This window comes from Dermacentor andersoni, chromosome 2 (assembly GCF_023375885.2).
Source record: "Dermacentor andersoni chromosome 2, qqDerAnde1_hic_scaffold, whole genome shotgun sequence".
Taxonomy (NCBI): domain Eukaryota; kingdom Metazoa; phylum Arthropoda; class Arachnida; order Ixodida; family Ixodidae; genus Dermacentor; species Dermacentor andersoni.
The window spans coordinates 166066255-166079614 of NC_092815.1; the positions used below are offsets into that span (position 1 = coordinate 166066255).

General features: G+C 47.3%; 1 protein-coding gene across 2 annotated transcripts in view; it reads right to left on the reverse strand.

Moving 5' to 3' along the window:
• The window catches only part of LOC126540503 (neural cell adhesion molecule 2-like), a 282822-nt gene that overhangs the window by 24765 nt on the left and 244697 nt on the right, over positions 1 to 13360 (reverse strand). For both annotated transcript variants that reach the window (XM_055076069.2, XM_055076070.2), the window contains exons 6-7: positions 8252 to 8548; positions 5196 to 5480 (exon numbers count right to left, since the gene is read on the reverse strand). In XM_055076069.2, coding sequence (XP_054932044.1) covers positions 5196 to 5480; positions 8252 to 8548 — 582 coding nt within the window. The remainder of the gene's footprint in view (positions 1 to 5195; positions 5481 to 8251; positions 8549 to 13360) is intronic.

The window sequence follows — 13360 nt, forward strand, 5'->3', positions numbered from 1 at the left end:
TTGCAGCAACCTGCGTATTCGTTCTGATAATTTATAAAGGTTTAGCGCTTGCCGCTGCTCTTTCTTCGACCAGACTCGTTGTATTGACGCAGAAAAGTTCGCACTAGAACGTTTTCTTATCTGAAAGCGTGGCCGCGTTTCGGATTTTCTCGCGGAGCGATTCGAACGGCAACCGCGGCTAACGAAGGCGCCTGGCGGGCGCCGCTGCGATCAGAGGATTACTAACGTGATGGTGGCGCTTAACTGAGGAAAAACTGACCCATGCGTGTCAACGCTGTGTGCATTAAACTATGCACGGGAATGTCTTCGAGTCTTCATTACCGCCATTTATTTTTATCCAAAGTTGTACTTCTACGTAACGGAGTAAGAAAGAGGTAAAAGAAAAAAATCTTATACTGACCTACATACAGGTTTATTGGGCGCCGTGCATATTATCACTTGATGCTGTAGAACTTCAAATTTTGACTGGTTAACATCCCTGCCTTCCTGTACTCTTATCTCTCTCTCTATCTCTCTCAAATTAAAAGCGCGCGCAGCTTTATTGTGGACGCCATTAGACGAAGGGTGGCGTAACTGGTCTATCACTGGCAGCTACCTGAAGTGCATTGCGCAAGTAGCGAGAACCGAGTGAGTTGGAATATGCTCATGATATGTCTGTTGTTGCGCTGACAAATCATGAGATACCAGACAGCCTGTCACATAGTGATGACTTCGCTTGTGACACAGTGACGACTGTTGCCGCCGCTGCCCTTGCGTCACTGCGAGGCTGCCGCTGTGCGACAATACACTTGAGGGTTCTTCGTAGACGACACGATTGGGTCTGTATTGCCAATAGTTACCCTCGTGCGCAAACACAATTATTTCCCGTCATTAGAACACAGTTGACAAAGTGGCTGATCGTACATGTTCCGCCTTGAGAAATGGATTGCATCAAATGCGGGATACTATTCGCCGAAGAAAGATACTACGTCCAGTGTGTTAAAGACGTTCATGGAATTCTTACTAATTTCACCAAAGCACATATTTAAACTCTACATTTGGGGAGTCGAGCTCTATAATTTTGCATTTTCTTTTAAGAATTTCAAGCACGTTTGGATAACTCTACAGTGTTCATGTTGGAATAAGAACCAAGCACTGCCAAAAGCATGAGTCCAGAAATAATCTCTTTAGTGGGCGAACGTGTCTTGAGGAAAAGAAGCAACGCTCAAAGCGCCAGTGAACGATGGCACTGGCCGTAGAACTTTACGCACGCATCAAGTACGTGCACTATTTGTACGTGTCCCACTGCACACTTCTCAGTTGTCGCTTGCTTGCGCGTACAATAGAAAATCCTCAGTGCAATTCTCGTAGCACTGGCAATCGTAATATACAGGATCGTTTCCTCATAGAATCAGCGATAACAATGCAGAAATACTTAATACAGAATACAGTGCGTAGAGATAATTGAATGACTGCAATAGTCCAGTACAAAACGGTCACAGGCAGAAATTGAAACAATGTACACACGACAATGCAATGTAGCAAAGGGTAAAGTTTGCCTAGTTAGTTATTGTTTATTAACGAATACGCTCAGATTTACGAAAGGAATAAAGTGATATCCACTCAGCTGTCGCAAGAAGCTACAATATAAACCGATACGGATTTTTGAGATGAGAAACATTTATCTCAGCGAAAAACGTTCTTGCTCGTCCGAGATAAAAGCCGTGACTAAAGCATTTTCGGGCTGATTGCGTCGCCATTCGAGTTAACCAGGAAGCGAAAGATTGCAGGAAGAGGTTGAATTAGTCGACAACTCAAAGCACATTGACGCTGAATAAGGCAAGGGAATTCTGCGGAAGTCTGTGCTTGCAGCTTCTTGCTACAGTTAGCTGAATAACAATTTATCCCTTTCATAATCCTTCATTTGTATTCAGCGGGCTTTAGTGAACCCAGCTGCCATGTTCAAATTCGGCTTCATTAAGAATACAGTACTTTTTTCTATTCGGCAGATTCTGCCAAAGTAAACACCAACTTCGCACATATTCTCGGAATGCTCGACGTTCGGCTGCTTGGTGATTTTTACGATAAAATAAAAGCAATTAAGCTTCAAATATATAAAACAGTATGCGACGAGGTACCGTCGCTCACTACGCTGAAACATTTATAGTTTCCAAGTTGTCACTTGTTCCTAGCTATTGCAATTTTAGAGAAATGTTTACTATACGTATAAACAGATGTTTATGCTTATATGACTGATACCTGAGTTTACACTCTCGAGCACAAATAGCAAGAAAAGTGCCTTGAATAAGCTTTGCTCGTTGCCTATATAGCAATATGCTTTCAAATTACACGCACGAACCTGTAGCCATGAAGCCTCTTTCCCCTGTGAAGTGGTTGGAATATAAAACATAGTGACGTTGAAAAATACAGCGCCAAACCTGTGAATAACTTAAAGGGAAGCTGAAAGGTTTTCCAGAAAAAATGAGTGAACATCTGTACATAATGGTTTTCAACCCTCCGAATTCGAATATCGTATCGAAATTGAGCGAAAGAAAGCGCAAATATATTTTATTTCGACGAAAAATGCAGCAGCGGACGCGCCCAGCTCGCGCGTCTCGTTTCCGCCTGTGATTGGTCGGGCGCCTCGTGACGTCAACTCTAGTAACCGACCGCTGCCGCTACACATGAAGCGCGGTGCCAGGTAGTTTGGTGCTGTTTTTCTGAGACGGTAATGGAAAATTTAGAGAGATTGCGTTTTTCTGAGGAGTTCGGCGTTACTCCCTACATGTGCGAGCCGATTGCGAAGAGCCGGCCTCTCGAAGAAGCAAACGATGCTGGTGCGAGCAGTGCTTTCGACGCGAACGAAAGCAAAGTCTTGGGATCTCCTCGTGTTGGAAATGCTCTTCGGTGAGTATGTTTTTTGCAAATCGATCTAGTGATCTCGCCGATCTTTCGCCGACCTAGTGAGCTCGTTTCCGGTCAAACAACTGTAATGTTGTGTTCCTGAATGCCTCCTCGTGGAACGTAAGCGGGGATGCGATCGTCGGCATTTGTGCGCTGTCCAAAGCTGTCGGCAATCTACAAAGACGGTTTAAACGCGTGAAAAGCTTCCCGGTTCATGCAGTACGTGTAGTGACCTTCATCTGTTGACTACAACGTTGACTACCACTCACGTTAATTACCACTCACGTTGACTACCACGCACGTTGACTACTACTCTACATACACGCAGACGCACCAACAAAGAAATGCAGGGTCGATCGAAGCAGATTACGATGGCACGCACGCAGAAACAAGCGCGGTCAGGCATGGTCGCGGACGCTGCGAAGGAACGAAACACTAGAGTTGACGTCACAACACCGCGGTTTCCGGTCTCCGCTCGCATCGTCAGCGTCAGCAGCAGCGCGCGGCATTCGACGGGGGGCGGAGCTACAGCGCAATTTCAACCGACGATTACGTCACTCCAAGCGATCTAGTGATCTCGCCGATCTTTCGCCGACCTAGTGAGCTCGTTTCCGGTCAAACAACTGTAATGTTGTGTTCCTGAATGCCTCCTCGTGGAACGTAAGCGGGGATGCGATCGTCGGCATTTGTGCGCTGTCCAAAGCTGTCGGCAATCTACAAAGACGGTTTAAACGCGTGAAAAGCTTCCCGGTTCATGCAGTACGTGTAGTGACCTTCATCTGTTGACTACAACGTTGACTACCACTCACGTTAATTACCACTCACGTTGACTACCACGCACGTTGACTACTACTCTACATACACGCAGACGCACCAACAAAGAAATGCAGGGTCGATCGAAGCAGATTACGATGGCACGCACGCAGAAACAAGCGCGGTCAGGCATGGTCGCGGACGCTGCGAAGGAACGAAACACTAGAGTTGACATCACAACACCGCGGTTTCCGGTCTCCGCTCGCATCGTCAGCGTCAGCAGCAGCGCGCGGCATTCGACGGGGGGCGGAGCTACAGCGCAATTTCAACCGACGATTACGTCACTCCTAATTGAAATCCCCCCCCCCCCAAATTTTACCTACATGGTTTATAAGGTTCCCGCATCCGTATATGAGCGTCTTATTGAATTCGACAGACTCTTCAGCTTCCCTTTAACATTTTACTGGGCGAACTGTGCCCTCAAAAGCAAGTTACACTCAAAGCCCAACGACAGCGGCAAATACAGACGGCGATCATCGAAATTTGATCTGCCGGCCAAGGACGTCGGCATTTATACATGAGTCATCGAAGTTTCCAGAGTAATCGCTTGTGTTCGCGTGTGTTCCGGAAAATACCGCACAATCCGCGTCCCGTACAAAATCTGATTACGCAATCTTAGGTGATAACAGACGACGCATAGAAACATCGATAACATTCCACTAAGTTCCAATCACGCATGCGCGTCTTGCACCGAGTGAGAAGCTTAGGTTTTCAGTGGGTGAAATGCAGTCCCCGAGAGAAGAATAAATAATACACGTGTCAGTATGTTTCTTTGTCTCCCGTGCCTAATAATAGTGTTGACGACCAAGAAACCAAGCGGTTAGCCATGGCCCTTTTTATTCTTTATTCTATAGCAGCAAGCAGAGAGTCACTTTAGTTCTAGAAGCTTCCGTACCGTTAGTACTAACAATAATGATCCTATAAAGCACGGGAGCTACATGCCATATGAATGAGCTAAGAATGGCACGCGCATAGTAGAAGTGCTGAAACGACTCGAACAACAAGGGAAGCTAAAGCTACAGATAGAATAGTGTGTAAATAACAAATTCTGACCTTATTAATTGACGAATGTATTTAGAAGAAATAAAGATGAGGTCCATTGAACTATTTTGATGGAAATGAATTTCAAGGTATCATAACATCGATTGACGCTGCTCTAGTTCATTGCCTTCGCTACCCGGTATGGCTGTGGCATTTGCAGCGTATCGGTTTCGAGGGCCCCAGAAATCATCATGGTAAGAAAACAAGTACCGAAAGAGGATGATGACATGCAGTGCATTCAGAAGGCAGAAATCACTCTGGCAACCGGCTCTTGATCCCCTGTAAATGTCACGTGGTAACGAGCACTCATGAATATAATAAACATTATTATTATTATTATTATTATTATTATTATTATTATTATTATTATTATTATTATTATTATTATTATTATTATTATTATTAATATTATTATATTCGTAATTAGTAGTAGTGTTGAGTGGTAGACAAGCACTCACGCTGAACGCGCAGCTGGAGCGTCTCGCCCTGCGTCCGACCTTCGGCATTCGCAGCGCTGCACGAGTACAGGCCCGAGTGGAGCGTCTGCACTCGCTGGATGACCAAGAAGTTCTTGGAGACGAGCACGTTCTCCGAGGCCTGCAGCTCTTGCGCGTTGAACTGCCAGGCCACTTCGTCTACCGGAGGATTGGCATCCACGCGACACTCCAGGTACACGTCGTTGTTCTCCTGGATGTTGTCCAGGCTTAGCTTGGTGCCCAGCTGGAGCGATATCTTCGGTTTGTCTGCAACAGTGGGGGAGAAGAAGTACACGCTCAGCATGCAGACCGACTGAGAGAGCATTCCTTATGTTAATGAAATTGTAGCGCAACACAAAGGATGGCTAAAAACTGGCTAGACAATGGAAAAAAAATAGAAAATGCCTGAGAACCCCAAATTAATGAAGGTTAATGCAAAACCAGAAAGAGAAACGTCTTCCCTCGAATAGTCGTAGCAGTCAACGTTATTGCAATGAATGAATAAAAAACAACAAAGGCCTAGTTCCATTTTCTCTCTGCAAACGTGTGCCTAAGGTAGTTTCAAATTTATTCGCAACTTCGTCATCAATCCCATCATAATTGTCATGCCGATGACGTCCACAAGAAATGTCCTTTCCTAATCTTTTCTTGGCTGACTGGCAAAAGTTCTTTGTTTTCATATACCTCTGCTATATAGTGTAAAACCTTTTAGAAAATGTCCGCGCCAGAATACACGCTCCTTATCCTTGCTAAAGACTTCAATCTCTTTGCTTCGGCTGAAATTTCCAGACAATAGGAAAATTAGCGAACCGATTCGTTTTCATTGCCGTTGAAGTACAATTACTATTTTTTTCTATTAATAGTTTCTTGTGGACTAGTTGGTTCATATTTTAAGTATTAATGTGCACACAAGATGCACAACAAAAGAAAAGGGTCTGCAATGTTCAGTCCTGTTTTCTTTTTCTTGTGCATCTTGCGCAGCATCATAATAATTATATTTCTCCATTCATATTCGTTTTGCAGTGACGGACGCCAATTTGACATTGACAGGAGACTGCCAATGCAACATTTGGTTGCCATCGGCCACAATGACTCACCGTCATTGCAACGACATAAAGTAGTTCGTGTTTCGTAGTCAGGTTTTTGTGCATCATTCCACTGCACGTAGTGGGGCGGGGGGGGGGGGGGGAGGTGTATGTTGCACTTTGGTTTTTTAAGTAGCTAAACACCTAATGTATATCACCCTTCAATATTTGAAATGGAGCCAATTACCAAAATTTTCTTCGCAGCTTGCCCAATAATTCTGATAGCTCACCATATATATTCACATTTCTAGGTCTCAATATATCCGCAAAACTCTGGTACTTCTTGTTAATCCTGACTGCAACATTCCCAACCAATGATGTGCTTTTTCGTTTATTACATACGTAGAGTTATTAGGAAGCTTTTCTTTCAATTTCTAGATAGCGAAGTTTGTTTTCATTTTATGTTTACGTTACTCATACTCGGCATGCATTGACAAGGCGGAATATAACAGCTGCATCAAACTTACTATGTGTCACTGTCTTTCGTTACTGTTATGACAACCTTTATAAAGGTTTTTATAACAATTAGTCATAAATATTCAAGACGTCTTCAAGGCTGGCCAACGCTATGTAATTATAATACTTGCATGAGATGGGGCCCTATAACGTAAAAATATTCCGATATGTTCTTATTCCTATCTCCCAACGTTAAATTTACGTAACTACCAATGGAAGCATGCGGCGGCGACCAGAAGCGTTGCCTTAACAGTCCAATCACTCCCCTCGTTTATAGGCGGTAACTTTTGTTTGCTTTCAGAATGTACAACATTGCCTAGATTGATCGGTTTTTCTTTTCTAATTGGCTGACAAGAGGCAAGGAGCACGCTCAAATGGAGAGGGTTTCGATGGGGCTGAGCCAGCGCATTGAAAATCTATAACCGGATGAAGAGGGCGGTGCTTGCGTCTGCGATTGGTCCGCTTCCCCTCCTTCAGCTTGCGGTGACTTGTCGAAAATCGAGGCGGTGTTCAACGGAAGGTTAAAAATGCTGTCAAAACGGATCCTCCACAAAGACGGGAAGGCATAGCGACGTCGCATGAGTGCCTAAAGGGCTCGATAACGTTATACTGCCACGCAAACATTTCTATTTTATGCCAATAAATTCTTGCACCCGAGCTGCTCCGAATAGACAGTGCCAGGAGGATCAGTGGGCAGCCATCTTCTATTCCTTTCGGAACGGGGCAGTCTCCGGCTACTTAGAAAGAAAATCAGTTTTGTTCACGTTGAAAATTTTAATTTTGTTCACGTCATTTTGATGCATTCATTTCTCGTGGTTTTGTGACGTCGCGTGACAGACAGCTGAAGTGGGTGTAACCGGAAACCTTTTGACCGATAGCAGACGGCTAATGGCAAAAAGCGTAGAATCAGAAATAATTATTTTTCTTTTGTTTGGTCGAATCACGCACAAACAGTGCGTAAACGTCATATCAGATGAGAAACTGTCGCGGTTTTCGTGACGCAACGCGACAGACACGCGAAGTTCTTGACCAAAAAATTTTTGACCAATGACGGAGAGCTGATTGCAGAAGTGGAAAAGAAAACTTTGGAATAACTTTAAGTTATAGCACCTATGATTAGGCGTATGAAATGAAATAGTTAAAAAGAGCAGTACACATATAATTTCATTTTGCAAAGCTAAACCAAAAGCGAGATCATCAATGGTATATGCGTCACCTTAGAAGTTACAGGAAAAAACTAGATTTTCAGCTGATTCTTCACAATGAGCATGTTTACAAAACTTATGGCAGCACATAAGTATTCAGTTGGCGTCGATATACTTTGTGCAACGTGAACAGTGTTCGATGAAGAGGCGTTGTGATCATCTTCAAGCGATATGCAAGTCTTACTTAGTGAACGCAAAACATTTGTCTTCAAGGGACGAATGGTTCACATGCTTGTTTATTTTCCCTATATTAGAAAGTTAGGATTCGCGTACTCTGGGAGCTGCGACTCACACTGGATATCCATGGTCCACGTGTCCTCCTCCACGCTCTCCGTCATGGTCGGGTTCTTGGCGCGGCAGGCGAGGCTGGAGCCATGGTCGTCTCTCGAGGGGGTAAAAGACACCACGCTCGTGGTCATATTGCCGTCCGTCGACAGGTAGACGAATGTGTGATTGAGCTCACTCAGACCCTTCCACCAGGTGACCACAGGCGGGGGCCTAGAGCCCCACACTTCACAGGCAATCTCGGCTGGCAGGCCTGCCGAGATTGGGATCTCGGTACGCCTGATCTTCACCGATGTGGGACGCACTGCGTAGTGAAAAATTTCAAGAGAGCAGTGAGGAAGCGTCACGACGTGCCGCTAGTACATAAGTCGACAATGAAAAAATATATATGCCAATGCGAATTTAGGTGTCGACTTTCGCTTGGTCAAACGACAGACGCCGGCTTTTTCGCTCAATGGGCCATTTCGTCGTTTCGCACGAAACGTACGCCAAATAGAGTCTCTTTAGTGAAATGGGTCGTAGAAAAATGTCAGAAACACGTACTGGTGTTTCGGGACTTGCGTAGAACGCTTCTTCCCAATGAGCCAGTCATCCGAATATTAGGTCATGCAAATTCTAGAACATCAATATGTTTGGTTACATTGGCCAATAACCTACTTTATTAGGTTTTGGCATCATTGGGTTCTTTCTTTTGCACATTAGTTTACGCTATATTCACTTTGCTATTTAGAACCTGTGGGGCTAATGACAACAATGAAACCGTATCTACGCACTAAGTAGCATTCGCATAGCAATGAACTTGGCATGTAAAAATTTGGGTGCATTCATTGAGGTAGCAAATCTTATTTATAATTTTTTTTATGTAGTTCTTGAATCGCACAGCGGTCGGTCAGCACTTACTGGTGGGGAAATTAAATTGCTGCCCTAGCGAAGGATCTGTCGTAGTAGCAGAGGCCAATTTGAAGACCATGCTTTTGTCTATTGTGAACATCGGGAGGTATTGCAACAGCCGAAAATACGTCGTGGTCTCGCTGCACCTTTATGCATTTGCGTCTGCATCTCAGTAATCAGTCAACTTTTTTTTTTCTGCCGGAGCTCTCTAGTTTGTGCTACTTTTATTGTGCGAGAGAAAAAATGTCCAACACAATTCAAAGTCGGCACTGATGCTGCGTCTTTGGCTACCAGATCACACGGAGCAAGATTTCTATCTGATGCGTTTTTCAACCGTTTTGAAGCAGACGACACAGTGGTGGCACAGCACTTCCTGACGTCACACACTACATGTCAGTGGTAGCGATTCCTGTCAGTGGGAGGTGCTTAGATGCAGTAATTTCAAACTGAAATTTGAAGTTAATGCGGGCGTTCAAATGCCAGTTTTTTTATTGCGAAGCAATACTACTTTAGGTCGCACTTCAGCCCGTTCCGTGGCGAGGCGGTGGTAGGCACCATTGGCCTTTAGCGTGACCTCGCTGCGTGACGTCACACCATGTGACCTAGAGTGACGTCACAGAAGCTGTGTAAAACGGGGCCCCATCTCACGCCGTCGCGAGGCGAGGCGGTAGCCACCAACGGCAGCCTAACTCCCACTCCTCTCACCAGGGGCGCTACGGTCGGTGTGACGTCACACCAGCTGTGTAAAAACGGGGCCCCATCTCACGCCGTCGCGAGGCGAGGCGGTAGCCACCAACGGCGGCCTAACTCCCGCTCCTCTCACCAGGGGCACTACGGTCAGAGTGACGTTACACCAGTTGTATAAAACAGCTCCGCTCCTCTCGCCAAGGCAGTCATACAGCCAGATGTTACGATGGTGCCTACGAACAAGGCAGCTCGGCAGAATGCAAAGAGGAAGCATCAGCGAGCTACGGAGACGGAAGAAGAACGAGAAGAACGACTTTCTAAGCGGCGTGCCCAGTATGCAGCTCGGCGACAACGTGCAACCTCCTCTGTGGAATCAGCAGAAGCATAGGAAGAAATTATGAGTTTGCCCGACAGTGAGTCTCCTTCTACTAGTTCAGAACGCTGGAACGCGACTAAACGGCAGAGGCGTGTCCAAGAAACCCCGGAACAGCGGCAGACGCGGCTCGAGAAGGAACGTGCGTTTCGAGAGAAGGAAAACGAAGAGCGACATCAACGGACGCCGGGGCTTCGTTCAAAGCGGCGGACATTTTGGCCCGTTCAGCGCCGCCGATACGCCTCCCCGCCAAGCGCGTCCAGGCGTGTTTCAGTGCCACGTGTCTTCGTGTGTGCGTGTGTGTGTGTGTGCCCACGCTTGTCAAAGCGCGGCAGCCGGGGAGAGGAGCTCCCCAAGAGTGAAGCGAGGAGGTCTGACCACGGCGCCGGCCTGGCGATGCGTCACTACACTCGTCTCAACCTGTCTCTCAGCGTGTCCGTGGCGCCGTCACGTGCGCCGGTGACGAGGCGTTCCTTCTCGCCCTCAACTCCGAGACTATAAGAGCAGCTGCCCCCGGACGCCGAGAGAGAGGCTCCGATTTCTTCTGTCGAGTTACGTGCTCTCCCGTCTCTCACTTCGGTCGACCTGACCGCCCGCTCTTTTGCGATGTTAGAATAAACCAGTTGTTCTGTTACCAGTCGACTCGTGCTTTGCCGAGACCTTCGGATGCTTCCAGTGCCCCAGGCCGCCAGGCCAACGCTACCCTTGGGGCTTGCGACCCGATTGCAACAACGGGTGTCAGCGCTGAGTTTGCAACAACTCGTGCCAGCGGTGCGATTCTTACAGCTGGTTGCCAGCGGTGAGATCGCGACAACGGAGGCCAGCAGCGAAGATATGCGGTTGACTGTATGCTGAGCAGCACAACGACCATCCGGGAGCAGTGCAACGAGCCCTGTGTGATGACTGGTTGCCTGCAGCGGAACGACTGCGCTGAATTCTTGGCTGCGAGGTTTGGTGAGTGCGGGACTTTCTTCTACTGAGTTTTGCCAGGCTTTTGTTAGTGTCAGAAACAGAGCTGGTAATTGTGGTTGTCGTTGCTGCCGGGTTAGTTTGCGGCAAGACAATAGTAGGCAGTAGAGAAAGCAGCATTCAGAGCAGCCATGGATTTGAAGTCGTTGCGCAAACCGATATTGCTGGAGCTTGCAAGAGAGTTGGGTCTGGATGTCTCAGACAAACTCAGAAAACCAGAACTGCTAAGGGCTATTCTCGAGTTAGAAGATGAGGATGACGAGCTGTCGGAATGCCTTGAGACCATTGAGGAGCGGGCAAAAAGACAGGAGCGCGAACTTAAAGAACAGAAAGAGAGACAGGAGCGCGAACTTCAAGAGCAAAAAGAGAAACAGGAGCGCGAACTTAAAGAACAGAAACAGGAGCGCGAACGAAAAGAACAAAAAGAAAAAGAAGAGCGCGACCGTCAACACGCTTTGGAAATGAAGCGTCTCGAGGTAGAGATGGAACGCGCTCGTAATGGAAGTCAGGCACACGGTGCAGGAGAACGAGTATTGTTCAAAATGACTGACCTGATGCGGCCGTTTAAGCTTGGAGAGGACATTGGTTTGTTCCTGGTTAACTTTGAGCGAACGTGCGAGAAGCAGGGGTTCTCTCGGGAAACGTGGCCACAGCGCTTGCTCACTTTGTTACCCGGCGAGGCGGCCGACGTAGTCGCTCGCTTGAAGAGAGAGGAGGCAGAGGATTTCGACCAAGTGAAATCGAGTCTGCTAAAAAAGTACAGGCTGTCAGCGGAGGCGTTCCGTCGGAAGTTTCGGGAAAACGAGAAAGGCAGAAGTGAGTCATATACAGAGTTTGCCTACAGGCTTATGTCAAACATGCAGGAGTGGCTCAAAGAAGAGAAAGCGTTTGGTGACCACGAGAAAGTTCTGCAGTGTTTCGGGCTAGAACAGTTTTATAGTCGGTTACCTGAGAACGTGCGGTACTGGGTACTGGGTACGTGCGGTACTGGATAGGCCAGACGTTAGTACGGTGGCTAGAGCCGCCGAGCTAGCCGAGGAGTTTGTGACGCGTCGGGCTCGCGGAGCTAAGGACGGTCAAAAGGGTGAATTTGGCTCCAAGTTTGAGAGGCCTAAGTTCACGCCCATGAGAGCAAAGGGGGAAACACGTAGTTCGGATGCAAGTGAAAGCAGTCCGACCGAACGTAAGGAGACGGCGGCAGCCGAAGCCGAACGCAGAAAGCGGTTCGAGACGAGGCAAGCGCGCGTTTGTTATACGTGCCAGAAGCCTGGTCACTTTTCGGCGCAGTGTCCAGAAACAAAAACAAAAGTCGTGTTTTTGTCTTTATGCAGCACTGACGAGAACATGAAGCTTCTCGAGCCTTACATGCGAGACCTCCTCGTGAACGGGAAAGAGTGCCGAGTGCTTCGCGATTCCGCAGCTACAATGGATGTAGTTCACCCCTCTTACGTAGAACCCGATATGTTCACGGGCGAGTGCGCATGGATCAAGCAAGCCGTGGAAGCTCACAGCGTGTGTCTGCCCGTAGCAAAAGTGCTGATTGAAGGACCTTTCGGAGCGCTTGAGACGGAGGCGGCAGTGTCATCTATGCTGCCCCCCCAGTACCCGTACCTATTTTCGAACAGGTCCGATCACCTCCTGCGCGAGAAGGGGCTTTTGTTTGGTGAGGCTAGCGTTCAGGCCTTAACCAGATCGAAGGTTCGGGAGCTCGCTGCAAAGGCAGTAGTTGCGGGGCCGACGTTGTCGAACAATGAGAAAGAGTCAGAAGCGCAGCAAGCTGGTATTCAGAGCACGCCCGAACTGAATAAAATTGAGCCTGTAGCGTTAAAGGCACCAGATACTGGAGAGGAAAATCCCGATGCGGGAAAGTTAGGAGAGCTATCTGCAGATTTGCTCATCGCGCCTACGTCAGATGGACTTAATAGGTTGCTAAAAGTCAGCCGGTCGGCTTTGATAGCCGAGCTAAAAAACGATGGCAGCCTAGAAAACATACGCTGCATTGTCAAGGAAGGTGTCGCCAAGAAAAATGCTCGCTTTGTGGAAAGAGGTGGGGTCCTGTACCGAAAGTATCTAGACCGCAGAGGAGTGGAGTTCGATCAGCTGATCGTGCCTCAATGCTACCGTCAGGATCTGTTGCGCTTGTCGCATGGGGGTTCGTGGTCCGGACACCTAGGAGTTAAGAAAACTAAGGACCGT